The 27499-nt window shown below is 32.8% G+C and overlaps 2 protein-coding genes across 2 annotated transcripts in view; both read left to right on the forward strand.

Annotated features, from left to right (window-relative positions):
• The window catches only part of MnM (myomesin and myosin binding protein), a gene marked incomplete at its 5' end in the record, with an annotated part of 65143 nt that extends 54771 nt beyond the window's left edge, over positions 1-10372 (forward strand). Inside the window, 2 exons of the mRNA XM_035353623.2 lie at positions 3360-3588; positions 10189-10372. Of these exons, the coding sequence (XP_035209514.2) occupies positions 3360-3588; positions 10189-10282 (323 nt within the window). The remainder of the gene's footprint in view (positions 1-3359; positions 3589-10188) is intronic.
• A 9977-nt stretch (positions 10373-20349) lies between these two features.
• LOC146998445 (uncharacterized) overlaps positions 20350-27499 on the forward strand; it is a 50601-nt gene continuing 43451 nt past the window's right edge. The window contains exon 1 of the mRNA XM_085810671.1: positions 20350-20817. Coding sequence (XP_085666797.1) covers positions 20389-20817 — 429 coding nt within the window. The 5' untranslated portion in view covers positions 20350-20388. The remainder of the gene's footprint in view (positions 20818-27499) is intronic.

Below are 27499 nucleotides of genomic sequence, written 5' to 3' on the forward strand. Positions count from 1 at the left end.
GTGAAACAAAAAATTTAAAGTCAATTGGACTTCTAATGAACATTATTGCTTCACACAAAGCTGTCACATTTTTTGGCGCCAATAAAAAAGTAAAACTCGAGCACAGATGATTTGACACAGATTGTTTGATTCCTGGAGAAGGAATGAAATACTAGTACCAACTAGTACAAATGTTTCTTAAAAAGTCCTCCACGAAGTATCTCTTCCCTAGACAGATAGTCCTTACGTGTTTTGACATAGCTAAAGACAATGTTTTGTGACAAGTGCAAAAGTTTACATCATGATCGTGCTTTCATTATTAAATACATATTGGCCTCGGGCACTTCAGCTCCTAGGATACATGTCTATAAAAGTAGGTTTTGGTAACACTACCATCGATTATCCAATAAGTCCTAAATACCTTACTTTACAGAACATTTGATCACAAAAGTGAGTCTGATTCGCAACCAAGGCTACTACGGGATAAGAATGCTAAACTCAGATAGTCTAATTAAAGCGTGTAATACAAATATAAGTTTCTATTCAGTTCAAGTATTTATAATAACATTAATTTAAATAAGCTTATCGAAAAAAAATAATGTTGAGTCTTAGTCTATATCAAGTAATTCGAATAATTATTACGAAAAATGTGTGCTTGGGAAATCTAATACTGAGGGGTTTATGCTGTTATAGGTAGCCACGCACCATTTTTCGTAATTCAGTTCTGGATAGGATTTGTATCGTTGGTGAAAACTGTTGTGAAGTGAGAGTCAAAGGAAATTTTAAAAAATTAAATGTTTAATTAGTTTAATTAAAACTTTCAGTTTCATGCTTGATGTCCGCTCACATTTAAAATTTTATAAAGAATATTTCTCATTGTGTGTTCCAGTGTATTTGGTAGCACGTTCGGCTAAGAGTCGAAGCTATTCAGCTGATTTTTTATGTTTCCTGGTTCGAAGAGTCTAATACACTCTACAGGTGCTGCCCGATTAAAAACGTGATAGATAATACGTCACAACCTGGACGACTGTTTGTCGTCCCCTCCCCTTTTTAAGTGGGTGAAAAATATGAAGAATTTCCTCCTTCCTTGCTTCATGCGCTCGTGGTTCGAAAGCTAGCACGGCTAGCTGCCAGTCATAAGGTTTGCAGTTAAAATCCCGGTGAGGGCATAGTTAATGTTTCAACTTCCTCGCTCCTAATATCTCTATAATAGAAAAAAACCTAATATCTCTATAATAGAAAAAAACCTAATATCTCTATAACAGAAGTTGATAATAATCAGTTCACGGTCCGAATACGGCTTTTGAAATTAATTTCTTAAGCTGGCTCGTTATGAAATCCTGCGCAATGACATTTTCAACTCTTTCCTAATTGATTTTGTACTGCCGAACTACCGATTGCAAATTAGCGAAATCAGCAGCAGGAGTGCGCATCTATTTTACAGTGTATATGCGCATATATACCCACGACTATACTGTACTAAAGATCAGTCAAAGCTGAGAACACTAGGTATGGTTGAGCATTCGAGGAAAAATATAGTCCTATAATTTCTAGCAGGTTTAATTTAGAAATTAAACAATAAAATATGGATACTGTTGAGATAAAAAGACTGATCAGAAAAAGGAGCTTAGGGAAAAAGGAGCATTCTACTTCTAAATTTTTGTTTGAATATGGAACATATCAGTCATTTGATGACCGACAGGAAAACATCTCGTTTTTTGCCGTATTTGCATTTTTTAAAAAAAATCTATTGTAATTTATTTAAGCATCTGTACCGGGAACTGGTATTTTTCTCTCCCTCATCGCGGATCCTCGACTCGGGTGTAATCCCAAGCGAACGGGCTGGTTGAATGGCAGGTCTTAGACAGATAACCCTTGTATACTGTTCCATATTTAGATAATCTAACGTAATCTAAGAATACTTAAAGTTCATTGAACCAAAATGCACCCGACAAAGTTAATGATAGAAATACGGTAGTGTTAGATTCCGTTTCCAGGTCTGTTTTCGAACAGAATCGGGAAGAAACTCTATAAATGTCTTCTGTTAAAGTAGGTATCTAAGATTTTTGCCAATCACAGGCTTGGTTTGGTTTATATGATTACGGAAAAGCCTTGAGTCTTTTTGCTTAAGGGGACTCATAGACCTTAAAACCCATAAGATATTCGAATAGGTGACTGTTGCAAGAATTGGGATAACTTATTTATTTTAAAAGCAATTACTACCAACTTTTTACAGCTGACTACATAATATAGCTCCTTTCTGAAATAGTAATCAGAAAGCTTGTGTTGCCACAAATATTTTTATAATTTAATCCGCTTTGTGACAACATTTTTCGTCATGTTTCCGACTTGCGCGCACAGTTTAAAACATTCTGTTTCATAATTTAATTCCATACTTAATATATAGCTTTTATAACATTTGGAAACTACTGTGAACCTAAAATTCTAAAAATTTCATGTTAATTTTTTATTTTATTTTGAGTTAAGTTTATAAAATGTATTTTATGAACAAAATTTTTAATGTTTTTGTCCATAAAATTTTTCAATATTAAAATATTCATCAGATTGTTGGTTCAGTTAGAAAAGAGTGCCCATATAAAGAATTTCATCCAATTTCAAGTATGTACCATTAGCCATTTTTAAAATATCATGCGCGCAAGGTGGAAACATGGCGAAATATATTTCACAAAGAGGATTAAATTACAAAAATATTTGTGGCAACACAAACTTTCTGGTTACTATTTTCCAAAGCAGCCATATTATGGAGTCAGCTGTAAAAAGTTGGAAGTAATTACTATTAAAATAAATAAAATATTCCAATTCTTGCAACACTCACATATTCGAAGATCATGAGGGGCTTAAGGTGTATGAGTCCCCTTAAGGAAAGAGATGCCTTCATGGAGGACTTTCTAAGTGAAATGGCTCGTATACATGGGGAAACTACGAAAACGCCCTTTCAGACAGCCGATTTGCGGGATTCGAATCTCTGACCAAACTACCAATGTTCAGCGACTTTACCACTCAGCCGCTATTGAACACCTTTTGCCATTCATGAACGCATTCCCTTTTCTCATCATGATTTTTTACAAGGCTATTCTGGTGGTTATTCTTTCAGATATGAGAATAATGATTTGATGAATTTTCTAGCTTTAAACAGGTAGTTGATGATTAAATTATGTGTGACTAATGACTTTTATATTTTCGCATAAACAAGTCTGAGTATAATTTCTGGAATGTGTTCAAGGAATTATAGTGAAGGAAATGAAAATAATCCAGCCTGACTAGCTAACAGTTAACGGTACTTCTAGCATGCATCTTGTTTCACATGTATATATTTCTCTTCAGCAAATTATATGCGCAGTAATCTATTTTATTTCCAGCAGAAGCAACAGGGACCACTATTGTACCGGCTGCTGCTTCTGTTTTAAGCACCGGCAGAACGTGGGTCATTCTGTCATGGTCTGCACCTACAGATCAGCAAGCGCCAAAAGGATCTACTCGCAAACCTGTGTACTTGGTGCAGAGGAGACTCTCAAACAGCAATCACTGGAAAGAAGTGGGACGCACTCGAAACACTCTATACACGGTGCAGGGACTCACGAGTGGACAGTAAGTTATAATAATGCCTTTTTGATATTTTCATTATGTTCATCAATATTCCCGAGCTTTAAGCGACCTTTTCGAAAATGCTGATTGAAATCTGCCTTTTCACAATGTTAATCAAATCTGCCTTTGAAGACAAGTTATATAAATTTTCTAAAGCAAAATAAATGCTTATTAAATGAAAATTTCATCTAATGCAGATTAAAGATAGATAAAGTATAGTTCAGATAATATTATTGTAGTTAAAAGCATAGGTATAGTTCAGATTCAAGATATGTATAATTCAGATTGAGGATAGCTATAGATTAAGGATAGGATATGGTATAGTTCAAATTAAGGAAGTATGTATAATTTAAACAAACCATAATATTGTTGTCATTAAAAGAGAAAAAAATCGAAACAAATGTTAATTAAAGGGATCTTTATTACTGCTTAATAAATACATGCTACGATTATTTATTTAAAACGCTCGTGATTTTTGCTTGGGACAATGACTGAGGCAACTCTTGAAAAGTTTCGATATAATGGGCGCAGTTTTTTAATGCCTATCGTTCACGGCTTTCTTCTTTCTTCATTTCGGTCAATCTCCATTACAAAATTATACAGTTCCTGTGCCTTTTTTTTAACAATTCTTGTAGGTTGAAGGCTCTTCATCTTCTTCACTATCGCTGCTTTCACAGTCTGCTACTGTTATAAGATCACCCAATTCTTCATTTGTAATTTCACGATCGTCTTTCTCGAACTTATTATTTGATTTCCTTTTTTCCATATTTGAAAATCCTTTGCTATCTATTGAATTTGCAATTTGTACGAATTCCTTGGTTTCATTTTCAATCGATGGAAATCTTTCAAAATTATTGACATCTTCTAGCCAGAGATGATGCCAGCAAACATTCATAGTTTATAAATTCATTTGTTCTCACGCGAGTTTAATCATTTCTGTGCAGTGTCTAATTTTTAATTGCTTCCAAAATACCATTAATGCGTCATGCTTTCTTTCGTCTAGAACTAAATTTGCAGAGATGTAATCATGCCTAACATAATGTACTTTGAATGCATGTATGATCCCTTGATCCATTGGTTATACTAAAGTGGTTTTTGGTGGAAAGAATAAAACCTTTACATTTGAATGCAAATTTGTAAGGGCTTCAGTACCATGTTCTGGAGCATTTTCGTGAATCAGAAGAACTTTAAAGCTCAGGTTTTGCTGTTCTAAGTAATATTTGAATTCTTTAATTTATTAATTTCCCAGCCAGTTATTAAAGAGGACTTCCGAAAAATTAAATGTAAGCAATTAAGAAAACGCGTACATGCAAAACTCGCCTTCCCCAAATCCACGTTCGGCAAGGGTTTAAGAAGCTTAAGATGAGAAAGTCGATAACTCTTTTGTGAAATAATGTCTCAGAGCGTCTGCAAAACTCTTTTGGTCAGCAGAAATTTGAATACAAAAAGATGAATCAGAACATTTTTCTTTCTATATGCTTGAGAACAAAGTCAGTATCTCTCAGTGATGTTTACTCCGATTACAGCACAGCATACGAGGTTTGTTTGCCTACAGAGAGGGATGCCTTCATATTTTAAAAGAGATTTTAAAGGGAAATTCTTTCAATGAATTTATTAGCGATGAAATAAAATAATTAATCTTGAGTTATTATGTCTTGACAGTCTAAATAAGTCCTGCATTCTGCAGTGGATGCCTGCTCATGGTGGCATTCCTGTAAATGAAATGGCAAACAGGTTCGCAAAAGAGGCAAGTGATCTTAACGATGGTAATAATAATTAAATTACTCTTGACAACGCAAATGCCATCGCAGGGTATCGATTACGAGGTAATACCATCCAGAAACGACTAGCAGAAATTAATGCTAATTAAGATATCACAAAAACTACAACTCGACTCAGAACACAAAACTTTCGGGGAGATGAAGATAGAAAGAAATAGCACAAGATCCTACCGTCCGTGCGATAACTGTGATAAAATGGCATAAAGTCCTGGCCATATACTTAACTGTCCTCCAATTATAAAATCTGTGATTCTTCTGGAAGAATATCTATCCCTTTAATCCTGAAATACTCTATTCTGGGAACATCACTGACATAGCTGGCTGCGCCTTGTCTACACATAGTCTTGTGTGATCAACTTTAGGTTCTAATGGGCACGACACCACCACCGCCATTAGTACATCTTTACAAATAACGATTTAATTTACAATAACAGTTGCGAATTTATGAAAATCTTATTATCTGCGAAGACACTGAATCTTTAATAAATGTCATGAGAAAGTAAATTTCTTTAAATGTGTACATTTATTGTGTTATTAGGAATTAAGTGTATTGTCACAATAAATGAATTAAAGTTACTTTTATGATTTGCAGGAGATTATTCATTGTGGAAAGACGCTGGTATCAATAAAATTAACGAGATTGTTTCTTATTAACAGTTGCATGTTTAGAACTTCTGACAATATTTTGCATCATTTGGTAGCATTTGGAAAGTTTCTCGGGAGTTCTTTTGTTGTCAACATTGTAAATCCTTGCCTGCAAATGTCTGAGATTTGTTTAACTTGCTTTTTCGATCGCAAAAGTTTCTGGCAGATGGATTTTTTTCTCTACACTCATCAATTAATTTTTCAAAAAAACATGATCACCTGCAAAGATAAATAAAATTCAAACACAGTTACTTAATACTCATAATTTGTAGTCCTTGCTTCTAGTGTTGAACAAAAAGGTAACTTCAGGCTTGAAAATCTGGAAATTTCCTTATGGATTCACTCAACAAAAATATAAAATAAAGAATGAAGGATAATAAAGAACAGATAAAAAGCTAAAGCAGTAGATTTTAGTTGTCAATAACACATTAAATGAAAAGGAAATGTTAAACACAACGTATGAAAGTTTAATTCTTTCAAAATTATGTCAGAATACAAGAAACAGTGAGAATCATTTTATTGGAGAAAAATGTCTCATACTTCAATTATATTAGCGCGATACAAATAGTTACGCTTTGTATGATGACAAATATGTTGATTAAGGAATGAATGATGCATGCATATGACGTGCAGTAAAAAACTATCATAGTAGCAATCCATTTTACACGAGTTGCAATTGGCGAATTGAATAGAATTTCAAATGTTTTTTAAAGTGCAAAGCCAGCTGCGATAGAATAGAGCGAGTTTGATATGGGCTCAAATCACGGCAAACGGACCGGTTGCATGAGAGATTTTGTGATTTTCTTCATAGGTTATTTGAGCACAATTCATTTTCCTTAAGAAGGTCCTCACTGTCTCTTAAAATAAAAGTACTATAAATTTTACTGATTTATGTATATATGTATATAATCCCATGATAAATGAGATAAATGATTGAAGCTTCAGGCTTTTTTATCTTCTCTCTTCTACCCGCCTCTTAGATTTATTACTTGGCAGAAAAAATGCGAATTAACTTTCAAATGTGTCATTCATCTGATTCATTTTCAGCTTTCTCATTTTCATTCTTCCAGCTGATGATGCGAGGATTTCTTCTATTGCTTCTGTTACTAATATCTTCAATTCTATAAGAGACCAAGGGAAACCGTAATTTTCCTTGGACTCTTATACATTTTATAACTCAGATTTTTTGGTTTAATATTTTCTTCAGGGAACACCTGTTAATTCAAATATCTGCTTTTTGATCTTGAAACAACATCTATATCATATTGTATGCAATATTTATATTACCAAATAAAAGTGTAGTTTAGAATTAAAAGTCTACAAAAATAGAAACGTTAAAAAAAAAGCAATGTAAGGTGTCTCAAATAAAGCTTAAAGAATTTGATAGTATTTAACTTCAAAGATTAGTTTGCCTTATTTGATTTTGGCAGGGACCGCTAAGGCTATCTACCTAGGAGAGATGCCTTCGTAGAAAACTAGCTCATATCCACGTTACACATTAGAAAAATTACGAAAACGCCCATCCAGTCAGAACGCAGCTCGAACTATCACTATTTAGCGACTGTACGCTGGGCCACTGGTGGTCCATTAACCTTAAAGAAGAGGATGCAATGTTTTACAAGGTGAATAGTCTAATGAACTATTTTAAAACAAGAACTCTTAAGCCTCTGTCGGACGCAGTACAAAAGTTACGAGTTTAGACGCAATATATCTACTAGATTCATATATGAAGTTTATTTATTTAAATTAAAATAACGTGTAAGAAAACACTCAATTTATGCAGAATAAAATCTTCTTGTAATGCAATGTATTTATTACAGAACTTAAATATAAAATTCAGCAAAACATGAAATCAACGAAATTTGTTTGTAGAAACATTAGGTATTTTTGAGGCCGGAGAGATGAAAATGAGCAACGCCTTCGCCGGGAAACGCACCACGGACCTCTGGAATACCGGCTCAGCGTGCAGACCCACTACATCACGAAGGCACGCTAGGAAGGCGGGAGAAATACCTTATATATTCCTAAATAGGCGCATTGAATCTGGCAAGTAAAATGTGAAATAAAATACCTAATAAATACGCGTGATTAATGAAATCATACTTACAGTTTATTTTTGAAATATCAGAGAAGGCAGAATGATATAGAAAAGTTCTTTTGAAGAAATAGAAAATATATATATTTTACATATTTTTCGCAGCGAATCCTGACAGAAAGTTTGATGACTAAAAACTTTATTTAATTTATTTATTTTCTGTTATCTCATTTTTTTTGCATCTGTAAATTAAATAAAGTTAATTTTAAAGTTGTTTCCTTTCTTGCTTGCTTTCGTTTCAATTTCCCCCCCCCCCTTTTTTTTTTTTTTTTTTTTTTTTTTTTTTTTTTTTTAATTTTTTCCTTTCCTCTTTTTATCCCAAAGGAGCGTTAGCCCAGAAGGTCTGTTAATCTCAAGACAGGGTTTTGCGTTGAATCACTACAAAAGTCTGAATCACTTTCCAAATTGTTGCCACCAAATATTATCGCACTGTATTATATTTAAAATAAATTAAATAATGAAGAATTTGCATGAATTTATGTATGTTTTTCGCAGCATGAAAAACCAATACCTAGAGCCATAAAATTTTAAAAACGTATTCCTCCACCCGAATATGGACACCTGGAAGCGCGAATTTTTAATTTTGAATTTGTTTTATTGTGTTTTTCATATTTTGTAAAACTTTAATCAATTTCTGATTAACAAACTCAATGATTTCAAAGCGAGAAATGGCAGCACTGTATGGAAAAATTCTTTTTTATCTTCAGTGCTTGAGACTGTCTATCAGAAATTCTAAAGATACGCTGTTTTTAAATATTTTTAGCACAAAGGAACATTAGCCCAATTGCTCTTGAAACATGCATGTTGTAATAATAATATGGTGGGCGTGAAATAACCCAGAAATACTTGATAACGTGCAGGATGAAATGTGTGATCTGAAAAAAAAAATATGGAATTAAAGTAACTTACCCCCAAAGGATGACACTTCAAATAATGTGAATTAAAAGAAATTTATTAGATCTTGACATCGTGAAATTTTAAATTAATACCAGTATAAATCAAGAAAACATCGCCAGGCAGAAGATAATAGACCGTGGTTATACAGCTGCAGTACGTGTCAGTCCTACCATTTTCAATCCTAACCTTTCGTACAGGAAATGCGTAATATTCCAATCAAAGTAAATATCAGTTCATCTTCGCTAAGCAAAGTTTCATGATAACGAAAATCAATTTTTATAACGGAGGAAATTGAGTTGACTGGTTATTCCAATATATTTTTGAAGAAACACAAGGCGAATTTCTGCACCATCTGGAAGGTGCAACACGTGCACATGAAGTCCTTTCGAGGATATTTCAAATCGTAGAACATCATTAATTCACTGCAGAAGTTAGCATCTAGATAAATTTAGTTGAATATTCAGTACTAATTTCTATTTTCTAGGCAAAATGCATTCTCTTCAAACTATATGGAAATGGTCGTCATAAAGGAACGAAAAATAACAAAATTTCAAACACCCGTCATCCGCGGTGAGAACGGCCAGAAAAACGTCCTATACCTACGGAGAACAGCAGCAGAAGGAAGAAAACCGGTTGTAGTGGTCAATCTCGCTTTGTCATTGAGAGGTCGCACTGAACAGACATGATGTTGAATAAATGTGGAGGCTTGCCTGCACACATGTGCATGTAAATGAAAAAAAAAAACATCCTTTTTGGTGTAATATAAAAATCTGCAAGCTCTTCTTCTTCCTCTTTTTTTTTTTTTTTTTTTTTTTTGAAAGAGTAATGGAGTGAAGCATATTTCTCTCCAAATCCAGTTAGAGTTCAAGAAAATGCATATTGCAGTTTTATTGGAAATTATCTTAGCAATACAATAATACAAACTTTTTAATTTATTCTTATTTGAAATGTGATAGAATTTTATCACCATTCATAATGAGTTTGCATATCGAAAATTGCTGGGTATATCAAATATTTACCCAATATTTTAAGCAGCAGTTTTTTTTTTTTTTTTTCTTTCTGTTTTTTAATCTATTTAACATAAATATGCTTAATTGTGTTTGCGATAGAATTTACTTGCTTTTATTAATTGAAATAAAACATGAGAATATTAATTATATAATTTGTTGATGTGTTTTATCGCAGATCTTATGTATTTCAAATATCTTCTTGCAATAATGGAATCTGGAGTGCATCTATCACACTTCCACAGCCACTGGATGTCCGAAACAAAAGATGACATCAAAGGAACAACAAATGCGATCAAATTTTGAGAACTAGGTTCCAGTTTTGTATTATACCTTTTTATATAATAAATATTTGTATCAGATGTGGATTTGCTTTACTTTTTTCTTACCAGAACTATTCTATTCAGGAAACCATTTTGAATTTTTAGGAGACAACAGCGTTTCTCAAAATCATGAGAACAAATATCCCATATGAAAAATTGCATGTCGTAAAGAAAAAACATAAACAAAAAAAAAAAATAGAAAACTGTTAAACAATACTTGAACAGTTATATATTATTTCACACATTACGTTTAAATCTGTTTATAATGTCTCTTGAAAAAGACAAAAGTTTGCTAGAACAAAATCATTATCGATGTACGAAATCTTTAAATTTGGTGTGTGCCCTATAATATAATTAATTATAACCTTCGTCAGATTCCCTCCACATTCTACTCTAATCCCTCTACGGTCATCATAAACTTGGGCCTACATTCTATATTTAAACAATGTACTTAATGTCAATTAACAAATTTATGAAATGCAAATAAATATTAATTCAAACCTAATGTTTCTGATTACTATTATCAGTAAAAATATTACCAGGCGTAACGCAACGATATATTAAACAACAAGATGAAATTTCTAGTAATAAAGAGCTTTTCTATTGTTTACTCCTTTAGTAAAAGTTTAATTGAAAATAATCTTGCGGTATGTGGCTTGATAGATACTGGAAGTAAAATCTATGTAGACATAACAACGTAATTTTCTTCTCAGAAACTGTCCCGATCTTATGAGAGGAACATGTGAGAATGCTACGTGTTACTGAAGCTAATAATGCTTAAAAACTACCCATTGAGGAGACACTTCATTATACTACAGTCTGTGACAGATGTTATTTCCTTGAAAAGCTTAATTGCTAGTGGGTTGTACTTCAGAAAGACAGTGGTTTGTATTACTGTTCTTCTGGGTTGTAATATCCTAGAGTAACCAGGAAATGTCCTCAAATTTCAGAAATAAGTTACTTAAATTTATTTTCAGTGACAGATGTTACTTCATTTGCGAGGCTGAGCTTTTTCATTACATACAGTGAAAGCAAAATATTTTTTCACCATTTTTAAAGTGTATCTTGATATATTTTATCACTCATTTATCTAAGTATTTAGGAACCTAAGTCTTTAGGAGAATTCTTGGTTTTATGTGAGAAAAGCATTCTTCAGTTTATGTCCTAAAAGTATGAAATTTGGATACTGTAGGAATGTTTTTACATGAATGCAGAGCAGAAGCAACACGCATTACAGTGGAACCTAGGTATACGTCATTAATCCATTTCAGAACCTAGAACATACACCAAACGAACTTTTCCGATAAAATGTAAAAGGAAACTAATTAACCCATCCTTACAAAAAAATTCTATTGCTGTGATTACAACATTGTTGTTATGATTATATCAAGTTGAACGTATTTCAGACCTGGTGTATACCAAATTACCACTTTATTTATCCACATTTCTAAGCAATCACACACAAAAATGAAATTCTAAATTCTTCTCTATTTATTTTACATTTTTCGTTTTTTTTAAGCATTTTGCATTTTTTTAAAAGATGTAAACAAATAATCGAGATTCCTAATGTTATGAAGTTCAACCATATTCCTTCTGTCACACAAAGTTCAGTTTATTGAATCGACAGTCCACCGATAAGAAGCTCGTCTGAGTTAACGTGGCATTTTCTAAGCTTTCCAGAAGCGAAACATCTGCAGACGAAAATACTCTAATGCGCTTTTTAAAACTGCCGTTGCTAGATGCATGATTTTATTTTCCACCGCAAAATAAATATTCTCTGCAAGCAAAATATCTCTAGATTACGACGCATACAATTTTATAAAAATAGCTGTCGTGGGATATTTAAAAGATATTCTATTGTCGAGAGCACAATCTCTAAACTTAAATTTTCTATATTTATATCGGTTCTTATGCGATTTTGTCCTTTGAAATTTGAGAATAAACGAGCTATTTTTTCTCTTTTAAAGTTCGCTTGCTTCAATACGTAGATGAATAGATTAATACTTCGCTAGATCAACTCATATCGGTAGATGAAAAAGTTATATCAGACGGGGGTTGAAACTATCGGGAATTCAGAAAAATTCCCGAGGTACCGATGTCTGTGATGCTGCTTATGAAAAAAGATGAAACATTGATTACAGTTCTAGAATTTACGCAGGAGGGGGTAAGGTTAAATTTTTAGGAAGAAAAACTTTTAATGATATTCTAAAAAAATCTGATGTGGCAAGCACATCAACTCCCGCGAATTCCATTTAAACAGCAACGAATTTTAAGTATTCCTTCCATCTGATCTTTTGTAAACAGAACCTAATTTATTGTTTCATAAATAGAAAGAATGTAATACAAAAATTTTAATAGTGTTTTATTAGGTATATTGGCCATGTGTAAAAGCTTAACTTATATCAATATAATCAAATGATTTGAGTCGTAGAATCGAAATATGGAAAATAAATTGGTATCTGATTTAAGAAAAAGTCCGATTTTGTCCGAAAACACCTATATTAGAAAAATGCTATATATAAATCTAATACATAACCTAAGTATTACATAACCTAAGTAACTATCAAATTTTGAATAACGTAATCCTGCTGCGAATATGGGCATCTGGAAGCCAACATTTGAAATTTGGAATTTGTTTTATTAACGATTACATATTTTGTAAAACTTTGACGAATTTTTGATTACCAAACTCAAGGATTTCAAAGCGAGCAATAGAAACGTTGTACAGAAGAAACATTTTTATCTCCAGGGCGTGAGACTGTGTTTCGGAAATTCTAAAGATATGCTCATTTTAAAATTAATTTGCGATATTGTTCTTGAACTGAATTTTATGGTTTAAGGGCGAAAAACATAATATGTAATAAATAAAGATAACACACAAAATGTAAAAAAAGCGCCTCTTTGGACGTATTTAAAATCTTCAACTTTTTTTTTTCCCTTAATTCTCAGTGTACACATATCCCCGCACTATTTAGGTATGAGTAAACAATGCTGATTTCGTTGTGAACTTACAGCTGAATAATGACTATCGTGCGTTCCTGGATTAATAAAGAGTAAACCAATAAGTGTTTTCGAATTTGCTGTTTGTCCTTGTGCCTCGTCATCATCAACAACGCAAGAGAATAACGCGTATTTTTGGGTTACCGGGCTGCCTTATGAGAGCTTTGAAGATCTGCAAATAAAATGCGGTTATAAAACTCATTTTTTTCGACGGCTTCATATAAATGAATATCATGTCTAGATCTAATAGAAATAATCTTAAAATGTGCTGCATTTTTTTTTGGTATTATAGTTATTATATACTTTTCCATGAGAATATCTTAAAAGTTCCAAGTAAAGAGCTACTTTCGGTTTATCATATACATTCAAAATCTAATATGATGTTCTCAGTCACAATTGTATATGCTCCATACATGCATTTAAGAGTTTAAAAATACCAAATCTGAGGAGTTTTGGTTTATATCGTAATATATTTTTTACGAATATCTTTCCAGAGCTTGAAGTAAATTATCACTTCCAGTTTATCAATTTTAGCCAACATCTAACGTGTTGTTTCCTTTGATATAGCCTTAAATATTAAAATTGAAAAGTTTGGGCTTCGCGTAAAATATCGTTTCCGATTGTCCAATTTTGCCTCAATTCTAACTGACTTTTATATAAATACAGAAAGTTTAAATGCAGAAGAAACTTTTTACAGTTTGATGCAAGAGTTATCTTGAATGAAAAATAGTCATAACATACACGTAGGCAGAGACACGGTCATTGCAAAAATAGTAAAAACATGATGTGGGAACCCTAATTCCTACTTATTATTGAAACCCCACTATCAAATTCTTGGACCGAAAACATTAGCTTCCTTACCTGCGCGCAAGGTGGTCATAAGAAAAGCATTGCGGATATATAAACCCCTAGAGGCTAATCCGCTTAATTAATCGAAATGAAATTTTAGATAATCTTTTCTTGAAAATATATGCTGCAGGTAGTGATAATTTCAAACAATAGAGCTCTCGCAATTACGGTTACGGTTAAAACATTTCGAAATTTTCGAATGGCAATTTCAACTTTTTTTTCTGGGCAAATTGATCAGTGCATTGAAAAACCATAACTGGCAATGATACACGTATGATGAAAATTGCTGGCGTAAAACATTGCAAAAGAGCAGACAGCACAAAAGAAGAGAGGCAAAAAATTCTTTTATTAGAATTACAAGTTTTCAACGTGTGCAACGTTTTAAGATAAAGTCATCTCCCATAATTTTGCAGTTTCGTGGATACCGTGATCCCCTGAAATCACTCCGAAGGATTTCTGGTTCTGGGGTTACCTGAAATCGAAGATGTGTCCATCGAATCTCCGAGATTTGTCAGAATTGAAAGATGCCATTATAGACATACAGAATCCTTTTGCAATGTAACGTTCGTTATTGTTATCAACGATCTCTCGCATACACTACCCTTATTGTCTGAAAATGTGGACACGTTGAAATCTTTTGTAATTTCAATAAAAGTATTTTTTTACCTTCTCTTCTTTTGTGTTGGTTATTGGTCTTTTACAATGCTCTTTGCAAATTTTATATTTATTTAAATATCTTGCACTGGCAATTTTCGTCATACGTGGATCGTTCCAATGCCATTCATGATTTTTCAATGAGCTTATCAATTTTCGCAAGAAAAAAATGGGCGTTGCAATTCTAAAACTTCGAAATATTTTCACTATAATCGTAACCTTGAGAGTTGCATTGATTTAAAATCATTACAATCTCGAGCGCATACCTTCAAATCACAATATCTGAAATATGATTTCGATTGGTTGAGCTGATAGGCCACTGGGCGTTCATATATTGGGAAAGTTTATTGTGACCACTCTGTATATAGGTTAAAGAGAGGTAAAAAAAATGACAAAATCATGCTGAGAAATTATGAAAATACCAGTTACAATCATTCTGAATTTCAATGACCCCTAAATTACTATTGTGCACATAATGAGAGCAAGTAAAAGCAATTAGGATTTCCAGGAGATTTTCAATGTATGAAATTCCTAACCTCTCTATTGTTGGCACTGCTTGCCACAAACCAAATCTTTTTGGTTCTTAAACATATATTTATTTCAAGTTTGTTATCATCAAGTTGTGGAAATTATTAGGCTTTTCGGCTCGAAAACTATGAAAAATTAGTTACTCTGAATCGAGCTATTGATCTACATTGATCTGAATCGAGCTATTGATCTACGTTGATCTGAGTCGAGCTACATTCATAATTAAATAGCTGGAAGGAAATTTTTTCGAGGTGCTTATTGTTATCAGATAATGAATTTGATGTTTAGACAAAATATAAAATATTATATTCCATTTAGGAGAAATATTTGTTACAAGCCTCGTATGCAAACGAACCAGTGGGGAAAAAAACCACAGAAGAATGTTTTAGATACAAGGATTTAAGTTCTGCATTTTTCATTTTTGAGGGATTAATTTTTAAACTAGCAGGCCTATTGGAAATACTTAGCTTAAAACTATTTCAGGAATTAAACTGAAAACATGCTAAGATCATATTACAATCATTACAATTTTCCCCTTTTCATTTTCCTTTAACAATTGTTATGTTTCTATACATTTATTTTATTTTGTTTTATTTCATTTCATTTCATTCTATTATAATTATTAATTTATTTTTGAATTTTTGAATCTTTACTGATAAACTTTTCAAGGTCTTATGTTACATTCTGACGTGTTAATATTGTACGTCTTTAACATGCATTTTTTTAAAATTTATTCACTATAGCCGGTTGCTTCATACAAATTTTCTGTTATTCGAAGCAATATTGGCTGACAATACCTCGGATAATCGGGGATACCTCGGATAATTAGCTCTTTTGAGCTCCAAACCGAATGTATGGCTTTATGAGTAACCGAGTGGCCGATTCAGTTTATGGCTATTTTGTTAGTGGAGGTAGGGAAGATAGTAAATTTGCGAAAAGAATGAGAAAAACACGAGAGTAGGATCAAATGAAAAAGATTTTTTTGGAATGATGCCGATTAAGCTATGAAACCATAAGACAAAAATCTCTAAGTCACAGAAAAAAGCCGAACAGTAGGTGGCAAGATCTTTTTGTATGCATTGCAGACTTATTTTGATCGATGAGTGAAACGGTTAGAAGTTAATGCTGCTGAGCTGAAAGAAATAATGGTTGTGGACCAGATGAAAAGGCACACGAGTGACGAAGCTAAACAGAAATCCATAGATGAATGGGAAAAAATTAAATCACTGCTCATTTTAGCGAAGAAACTAGATAATTTCGAAACTAAAAGGCATGATTTCAAGAAAAAGCATTCTTTAGTAAAAGATTTTTTCAGGTTGTTGGACCAAACGAACCTAGGTAGCGGAAGAGAAAAGAGAAAAACCAAAGGTCTTCCAAGAAATTACATAATAATCTACAGAAAGCAGACAAGCGGGATAAGGCGAGGGAATTTAAGAAACGTAAAAGGATCGTCTTTACATCTGAGATCGCAGTGGAAAGAAACAAAGGAAGAGAAATTGACCCCACTTAGTTTTGCACGACAGAGCAGAAAAGCATTTACAGCCGTACATAAGTAAGGCGATTATTAATGGGAAAAGTTCGTTTCTTCTATACGAGTCTACAGTTTCTATTGATGTGATTGCCAATTTCTATGCACCTAATGAAACTTTAATTGGCGAAGTAGTGTGGATCCTTCAACCATTAGACCACTAGTCTAAGTGCCTACTACCTTGCCAAAGCAATAATTGAAGGTAATTTTCGATGCGCCCTCACAAAGTTTGCGGTAAAAGATCCAGACGATGGAAGATTATCACCAGACCGCAAGGGAGTCGGAAAAGAAGATTGGAGGTGAAACGAATAGGCAAATTTCTGGAAAGATTATGGATAAACCAGCTTTTGAATGCAATGGAGTAGAAAGAGAAATTGAAGAACCAGGGTCTTGAGTGTGTCACTAAGGAAACGACATGTTCAGAGAGAGAGCGGATTAAATATTCGGCAGATGTTTTACAAACTTCTCAGGGCGCATGTGAAACTTTAAATCCCATTTGATAAAAAGATGGAAAAGGAGATGAAGGTATCATTTGAGGGTTAGTGTTGATGAAGGGATTCTATGTAGGAGGCAGAAGGTTCACAATAGAGAATTCCGTAAATTGCTAGATTCCTTTTGCCTTTAGAAAATCTTTAGAATCTTTAGAATCGTAAATTGCAAAATTCTTCAAAATAATTCACACTGCTACTTCTAGTAAATATAATGGAAGACTATATTACATTTATATATAATTATTAGATTACGTTTACATGAACATTACTTGCTTTCCTTTATATAACTTTCTAGTTCTAGTTCAATGCAAAACAGTATTCTATTTGCATTTGGTTAACATTACTGTAGAGTACCATAAATTTGATGAATTAAATATATTTTACTACCGTATAGCAGTGTTTCTTAAATAGAATTACCATATAGCATAGAATTACCGCACATAGAATCACTGTATAGCAGTGTTTCTTAAACTGTGTTCCATGGAACCCTAGGGTTCATTCGTAGGCTCCATAGAACTTACGTGACCTTCTTTTTTTGGGGGGGGGCATAACATTAAGGGATTGGATTGGATTATTTAATTATGGCAAAGCACACGAGGGATATCTGCCTAAAGGGAGGGATGCCTTCGTGGAGGACTTTCTAAGGGAAATTGGCTCGTATACACGTTACACATGGGAAAAACCACGAAAACGCCCATGCAGCCAGCCCGTTCGCTGGATTCCAACCTCGGACCGAACTAACAGTGTTCAGCGTCTTTACCGCTCGGCCGCTGGTGGGCCATAAAGTTAAAGGAAGTAAAGTGGATTGAAATTTGACAAGCTGACGTCACAAGCTATGACGACGCTTCGGGATAATTTTGGGTACTTTGTGGAATCACCGGAATCTTGCTATCGGTGATTCCCCGGCTCATTTCTTTATTGATCGCTATTCATGGGAAATCTCACAGATCCAGAAATATAGGGGAATTCTCCAGTTTTAAAAATACAGGCGAATCCTTTATACTTGAATATGCTAGTAGGCGGGTAAATTTGATGGAATATTATAACATCAGATCACAGATACTCTTTAATAAGCTTAGAAAAAACACTGGATCTAAGAGAGCTTAAAGTAAATGATAAGAAACTTCAACCAGGATAACAGACAAATGTTTATTTTTCAATGATTACACTCACAGATACCATGAGACAAATGCATTTATGTCTGTATCGATGGAGAAAAGGCCACGAATGGCATAATTAATGAGGCTGTACAGCTTATTAAAAACATCGCCAAACATTTTTCCATTAACTATTGCATGACGCATTTGGTACAAAGAAAAAGTTATACCCAGTTATAAAAATACTCTTGATGATCAAAGTCATTAATTTCACAAAATTTCGGCTATTATATAATAATTTATTTAAGACTAAGTAAGAGCATGGGAAGTGTACCTACATGTCTTCTTTCATATACCCTGATGTTAGACGGTTATATCTCGAGGAAAGATGCTAACCTCTATTTTTGAAGTGAGGGATGAGATGCATGCTTTTTAGAACAAAGTTTCGAATTGAGAGGTTCATTATTTTATAGAATGGCTATTTAACATAGCTTATTTAAGCAATACTTTTACAAAGATTAGCGAGCATTTCATTAAAATAAGGGTTAACTTTATTTATTTCTCACGAAAAAATTCTTGATTTCAAGAAAAAGAATTTTGGACAATTTGTGTTCGCTACATCGACTAAAATTGCTTCCCAATAATAGTACATTTTTCAGAAGGGGCTGAAATAAGGAAGAGATTTATTGAAGAAATTATTCAGCCTTTGAAAGGTTTGAATGAAGCTTTTAATCAATATTTTCCAAATGATCAGATTAAAAATCAAAATGAATTGTAGATTAAACAACCATTTACTTCCTATTCATATATGAATGACTTTGAACATGTTAGCAGAAGAATTTATTTAAATGGCATTTGATACATCGTTGCAAGAAAACTTTAAATTAATGCCTTTAGTGGAATTCTGGTGCAGTTTTAAATGATGAATATCCTAACTTGTCAAAGAAAGGCAATGTTGGCATTTTTAGTATCTGCAACATGAAAGAAGTTCTCAGCTGTATGTATCGACAAAAAATAAATACCGCGACAAACTTGATGCCAAATATGATAGGAGAATTTAAGTTTCATTTACAAAGCCTAATAATAAGTATATGTGCAATAATAAAAGCAGTACCACTCATCTTATTAAAATTTAAATATAAAAAGTCCAATTTGAAATAAAGAATCCTATAGCACAACGATTGGATTTTTTGTTCGCCATAAGTGCGTCTGTCTGTTTGCAAAATTAAATAAAATGGAGATAAAAATTTTCGATAACAACCAGATTGCATTTCTCTATTTATATTTTTATTTCTTAATTTTTTTTAAAATTTTATTCTAATGGATACTTATAATACTTTTAGGATGTTTTGATATTTTTCGTTTATATTAATAAACGTTCAAAAACTAAACGCTGAAATAAATGCCAGAGCTGTAATATTTTAAAACTGAAATTCATTTAAAATTTTATTCAGTTACGAAAGTTTAATTAAGAAAAGAAGCGAAATAATTGCATGGCATTTTAGCTTTTAAATTTTGAAATATTTAATAATGAATTCTTCTTTGCGTGTCAGACTGTAATAGAAATTTTCAGATTGCAAATTACTTTCCTTTTCTTCTTTTTAATTTCAGTTGTTGAACGTGAAATTCTAAAAAGTGAATAGATACACTCCCTTGCCGTAGGCTCTGTAAGCATTAATAAAACATAAAAACTGCACAAAGCATAAGAAGTACGCAATTTTTTATCATTGCATCATCACCAGCGAGCGCTTCTTAGGATTATCTCTGATCCGCGGTCACGATTCGGCGAATCACTTTCTCGATAAAAAAAAAAAGAAATTCCCGCCAGTGGGGGAAAGGTATTACAGATATTCCCTTTCTTCCCGACAGCAACAAGTGATTCCGATTCGAGATGACCAGACAAGTGCAATGGCGCTCAACGACCACCGCAATGACGCCCAGAAACAACGCACCACTCTCAGTTCCACGCTGGTGCGATGCGTCTGCGTCACCGCCTCCTTCGTGGCTACCGCGTGCGCCCTGCTGGGCTTAGGTATTACATGCTTTGTGACTCAACTGACCGACCCTGAGGCAGCTCCCTGTCCCTTTCACCTGACGGTGACTGTGTTCGCCGTCGCTGGACTCCTCTTCTCCATCAGCTTCGTCCTATTGCTCCTGCTGTGTAGGAGAAGAAATAAAGCAGAGCTGCAGGATTTACCTGTGGCATGCGACGCGATTCAAGAATCATCGCCCCCCTTTGAGAGTGTTAATGGGGAAAAGAAGGAATATGAAGACGCACCTGTTACACCAACGGAGCCGCTTCCCAGTGATGATGTGGATCACTTCGCTATGACTCAAGTGAGTATTTTTAACTTATTTTTTAATCATAATTCCTGCGCTCTTTTAATGTTATGTCCTGCAAAAAAAGCTCTCTGTTTTAACATAAAGGAAAATTTGTTATAATTTATAAAATTTGTTATAATGTTAACACAACTCAACGATGTTATATGAAAGTACTAAAAATAACGTTTGGGGGAAAGGGACCTCTGCTAAGTTCATCTGCAAAAGAAAACATGCAGTAGACGGATCTATATCTCATCTGAATGACTGTTCTTTTTTTTTTTTTTTTTTTTTAGTCCAAAGGGGCTTTGTCCCTGAAGGACTATTGTTTTCGTTTTGCGATTTTGCGTCGGACTCATAAACGTCGGTTCACTTTTCAAACTGTTGCCACAAAATGTTAGAGTCCTGCATTATATTTGAAGAAATTAAATAATGAAAAATCTGCATAAATGATTGTCTATTTCTCGCATTGTGATAAAACAATGGTACATAGAGCCATCGAATTTTGAATGACGAAATCCTACTGCGAATATGGGCATCTGAAATCCCAAATTTGGAATTTGTTTTATTATAGATTATATATTTTGTAAAACTTTAACGAATTTTTGATTTACAAACTCAATGCTTTAAAAGCGAGAAATGGCAACGTTATATATAAAAAAAAATACTTTTATCTCCAGCTCGCGAGACTGTGTATATCGGAAATTCTAAAGATATGATTAATTTAACATTATTTTGCGATATTGCTCTTGAACTGAATTTTATGGTTTAAGTGCAAAGAACATGATATTTAATAAATAAAGGTAACACTCAAAACGTTAAAAAAACGCCCCTTTGGACGTAATTTAAAATCTGAAACATTTCAGATTTTTTTATTATTATTATTATTATTATTATTATTATTATTATTTTTTTTTTTTTTTTTTTTTCAGACCAAAGAACGTTATCCTAGAAGGGATATTAATTTCCTTTAGTATTTTGTGTTGAAAACTTCTTTAAATGCCGGTTCACTTTTCAAACTGTTGCCACCAAATATTATAGCCTTGTATTTTACTTACAGAAATTACATAATGAAGAATCTGCATAAATATGTGTATGTTTATAGCATTGTGATAAAACGACGGTACCTAGAGCCATCCAATTTTGAATAATGTATGTTTCCACCCGAATATAGACATTTGGAACTTGTTTTATTATCTATTTCGTATTTTGTAAAACTTGAACGAATTTTTGATTAACAAACTCAATGATTTCGAAGTGAGCAATGGCAACACTGTACGGGGAAAAAAAATTATCTCCAGCGCCCGAAACTGTGTATCGGAAATACTAGATATGCTCATTTTAAAATTATTTTGCGATATTGCTCATGAACTGAATTTTATGGTTTAAGGTTTAGTTTTTATGGTTTATATTTAATAAATAAAGGTAACCCACAATACGTTAAAAAAACTCCCATTTGGGCGCAATGTAAATTCTAAAATCTTTCAGTTTTTTTTTTTTTTTTTTTTGTCATCCATGAAAGGTATTTGGTATAATGCAAGGAAGCTTGTTTTATTTGTATTTATTTATTATAAGTATTTATTTCTTATTTATTTATAGTATTTTAGTAACCATTTATTTAATCTTAGTTTTCTATATTTATCCCGTCAAAGAATATAGAATATTTTTTATTTATTTTTGCATTTTAAAACAAAACATAAAGCTTATTTTTTTACTTTCCTAAGGACGGAACTCATTCATGTTTCAAAGCAATGCTGAACTTAGCAAAGACATTGAAGTTTCCACTTAAAGCGATAAACTTTATTCTTATTAAAATAAACTCTGAAATTAACTCATAATTTTGTTTTAATTCATGAATAAATCATAATAAAAACTTATATTTGTGTTCAATTTCTTTTTTGTTTTAATTAATTAATTCAATCGTATTTTCATATCCGCTAATACCTGCACTTCCTAACCGTTGTAACTAAACGGAAAGACAGATGAAAATGGTCATCATCCGAACCTTATCTACGGTCTCTTACAAATCACTAATCGGAATAGGACTTTCTTGGCTTGATCTTTCTCATCCCATGACGAGGAGCAATAGCACTACGTCTATCAATGAGGAAAAAAAAAATCTCACTTCTTTGTCTTCCCTTCGTACATAGATATCCCCCTTAAATTGCTCTCACCACTGCTTTTGATAATCTCTCTGTTCTCGTTAGCGACATTCTGTCGCAGACATATAATCAGAATTTCTTTTATTTACAACAGTGGCTTCAGAGCGTAACATTAGTGATGCTAACAGTGAGACGAGCGTGATGTCTTATTCTTTAATGAAAAGCAGAAATTCTGGAGAGTAAAGTTTGCATTATTCTATTAGCAATACAGTATAGGTAGTGACATACTGTACAGTAAATTTTATTACTAATTTTTAATACTGATAATGTCTTCCTGTGCCAAATTTATCAATTAAATTTCGTCGAATTATATATGCTACATGGCTATCTTGTTCAACATAGCGTTCTTTATTATTCGTGATTTCACGATTTGTGCGGTATGTCGTGGAACAAATTACCTCGAGATACGTGGATATTACTGTAACGGAATTAAACAAAGCCGGTTGTTATTTGTTTAAAGCAAGTGTATAATTTGTTCCTATTTGACTAAAATTATGCTTAGCACAGATCTTCGCTGGCTGTCCGTTTTGATATCAAGATCTTGGGTTTTCTCTTCCGTGTTATTCATAAAATAATAATAACAATAATAATGACAACAATTATAATATAAAAAAACTGAAATCTTTCATATTTTACACTATGGTCAAAGGGGCGTTTTTTTAACCTTTTTTGTATTAAATATCATATTCTTCGCACTTAAACCATAAAATTCAGTTCAACAGCAATATCACAAAATAATTTTAAAATGAGCCTATCTTTAGAATTTCAGATACACAGTCTCGCTCTCTAGAGATAAAAATGCTTTTTCTGTACAACGTTGCCATTGCTCGCTTTGAAATTCTTGAGCTTTTTAATCAAAAATTCGTTAAAGTTTTACAAAATATGAAATCTATAATAAAACAAATTCCAAATTTCAAATTTGGGATTCCAGATGCCCATTTTCGCAGGAAGATTACGTTATTCAGAATTTTATGCCTCTAGGTACCGTTGTTTTATCACAATGCGACAAACATAGCTACATTTATGCATAGCTATATAGATTCTTCATTATTTAATTTCTTTAAGTATAATACAGGGCGATAATATTTGGGGGCAACAATTTGAAAAGTGAAACAACGCTTGCTGTGAATCAACGCAAAATCCCTAAAAGAAATTAATAGCCCTTCTGGGCAAATTTCCCCTTTGGACTAATTATAAAATATAGCCACTTCGAACGAATTATTAAAAAAGATATAAGCTCTTGATTTATCTGCTCCTTATAAAATGAAACTTAATAACCAGCTTTAATGGATTCTGCGGTTTCCGTCTAACTTTCGATGTTTTGATTTCCTTCTATAGTTCTTGTTTTTCCGTGTTTTCATCTTTCAATTAAGTTTGTATACTTATTTACAGCTGTTCCTTGACTAGTCATTCGGTTATTTTTTAAATACTTAGGTCTTTTTTCTTATTTATTACCTTCCTAATATATATATATATATATAATGTCCATTGTTCTTAAGATCAGATGGACATATATATTTATTAATTACCTTTATTAAAATTTACCTTGAGCTAATTATAGGGAAATTTTTTTGCACTCGGGAAATTCATTTAGATATTATGCCGTTTCTCAGTTTTCTTTAGACTTTAAATATATATGTATTTTTGCATTTATAAATAGTTAATTTTAAAATAGTGTCCGTCAACATGACACTGCTAAACAATTTATTTTAAGATTCTATATTTAAGTTGACTTTAAATGTGAATGATACTATGCGTATATCGCACCCTTCAACAATATGAGGATTTAAAGGCACTGATTTCCCAGGCTATACAAAATTCGCTTGTAACTTTTGATTTTTTAAAATATTACTGCTTACTGTTGACCGGAAAATTTTATCGATAACATGACTAGTCGGTTAACACAGATAAAAGAAGATGTTACTGAGAAAAGGAATATGTATAAAAATATGCAGTATTTATCTTTTCCTGAGTTTGCATCCTTTGTTTCCGAGATGAGTAATGTGTGATAAGAAAGGATAAAAGCTGCATTCCTACTGATACAATTATTTTTAGGAATAGAAGTTTTAGCTGTTAGAAAATTCACTGCTCTTTTCACGCCTCTAATAATGAAATTACGAGGTAAACAATACAAACACAGAAAATTCAGGAGCTGACAGATTAGGCTTCTGAAAACAGAAGAGTTTTTAAAATGTTACCTGAAACGATTTTAGGAAAATAGATGCATCGTGATATATAATTTTCATAAAATATAAACCGTCTTTTGAAGAAAAATAACTGTCATTTTCTCAGCAACAACGATTTTAAAAATTATGCAGAGTCTAAAGTTTAGCATTTTTATTTACATTTACAGAATCAAAGAAAAACTTTCTTTACGGAAAGGCTGCCATATGGAATTTAGCTCAGCTTATCATTGGGGGACTGTTGAACAAAAAATATATATATATAATTTTACATTATTCAGAGATATGTAAATGTAACTTATCTCTGGGTTTAATCTTTGTTACTTTCCTATATGCGTATGACGTATTCTTGGAAATTTTTGTAATAGTCGTCATACAATTTTATCAATTAAAAATTAATATAATCCTAATAAGCATACACTCAAGTGCCAAAAATCTGGTACACAATGAGCTTATACAGTATACGTGGTAATACTGCTTATACATGTTTCTGATTGTACCCACCACAATAAGGAAACAGACATCTGAGACTTGGATTTCTTTCCATCCTCAGAATGGCAAATTTTTACAATTTTTATTATTTTTAACACCGCCTTATAGTTGCAGCACATAAGATGGGTCATAATATTTCAGAAGTGAAGACGATATCTGAATTTTCGCAGTTGACCAGTTAGAGAATATATCATGGTTATAAGAATTATGGCAAAGCTCTGAACTTACGACAGACATGTGGTCATGAAAGGACTCTGGATGAACATAACCAGCATTAAATTATTTTACGTTGTAGACTTACAGCATTACCTCATGTAACATCGGAATTCAGTGCAAGGGCATTAGTAAACATCGGCGTGAGGATTGTGAACTGTTCCCTCCATTTTACAGAGCTTTAGGAGTCGTCATCAAATGGGTGCATCACTCTGGCCAATGCAGGTCACTTGGAATCAGCAATTTGGATGCTAGGCACTTGATGACTGGAAATGAGCAGCCAGGTTGGTCTGACTAGCTGTACTTCCAATATGTTTCGCAGGCAAAAAAGGGTTTATTTTGTAATGAAAATCTCATGATTCCATGTATCCTAATGTCAACAAAAGACTGTATAGTCTTTGATGGCTCCATAATGGTATGGGGTTTATTTAGCTTGGTATTCATTGGATCATTGGTAACAATGTAATGGGCATTCATTGTCTTATTTAGCAGGCTTTCATCGAATCCCCCATAATAGCTAAAAGCTATAAACATTTCTGGGAGATGAACTCCATTGCACATTATTTATGATGAGTTATGTGCATTCATGACACTGTGTTTGGTTTGCTTTCTTTCTAATAGAATCTTGCGTTGATAGATATGTCCGAAAATTCCAAATTATGGTTAAAAAAACTTTGATTGAAAATTGGGGTCTTGCAATGGCCATCTAAGACATTTCATCTTAAATTTATAGACTATAACTTGGATGCCTTGTGAACAAAGAAATACCAAATATTGGAATAGAGTAAACTCATGGACTGCTCTTCAGGTTGTGTAATGTTCACTGCTTACAAAATATTTCGTATATTTGCTATTCGTGTTTCTGCAGCTTTCTGCTCGCATGAAGGGCTTATTAAGTATTTGATAAGTGAGGATTTTTTTTCGGCTCTTCAGTTGGTGAAGTATGCGATTCTGAATTAAGCATGTTTTTACCAAAAGACAAACACGGGTTTCACATTAGAAAAGTAAATTTTATGAAATAATACCAGCACAGAAGAAGAGTAAAAATAACCCTTTAATTATTTCTAACAATGAACAGAAAAAAGCGCGTATTTAGTGCTTCACAATAACACATTTTTTTTTTTTTACTTTTACACTGTTAAGGAGGACTACTGACCGGGAACAAGCCCTTGCAGTATGATGTCCGCCCTGAAGAGACCATAACGGTATTTATTGAGTCTCAATTAAAAAAAAAAAAGATTACAGAGTCACATCTAGATAGGGGATACAAAGAACTATCTTGGATACATATGACATTCTTGATTGCATAGATTTTTTAAAAAAAATTACTTAGAAGTACAGAGCTGCATTGATACAAAACTAGTTTGGGTAAAACAAAAACGGTAAAATTCAAGACTAACAATGGAATTTCAAGCCTGCAGCTATACATCACACTGACTTACTATTACACAATTATATACTTACTATTATTCCACATCTCTAAAAAACATATTATGCAATATATTATTAGAATACTGAACAACACACTGACATAGTAAAGTTGATACTACAAATAAAACACACCATATACAATACTCGTATCAGAAAAGTAGACAATTCTGTACATGACGCTGTACTGTAACGCTAAAACTAATCAAAAGAACAATAGCC

Source organism: Stegodyphus dumicola, chromosome 2 (genome assembly GCF_044657685.1).
Source record: "Stegodyphus dumicola isolate Sdum_Otavi_A_Nest chromosome 2, ASM4465768v1".
Lineage (NCBI taxonomy): Eukaryota > Metazoa > Arthropoda > Arachnida > Araneae > Eresidae > Stegodyphus > Stegodyphus dumicola.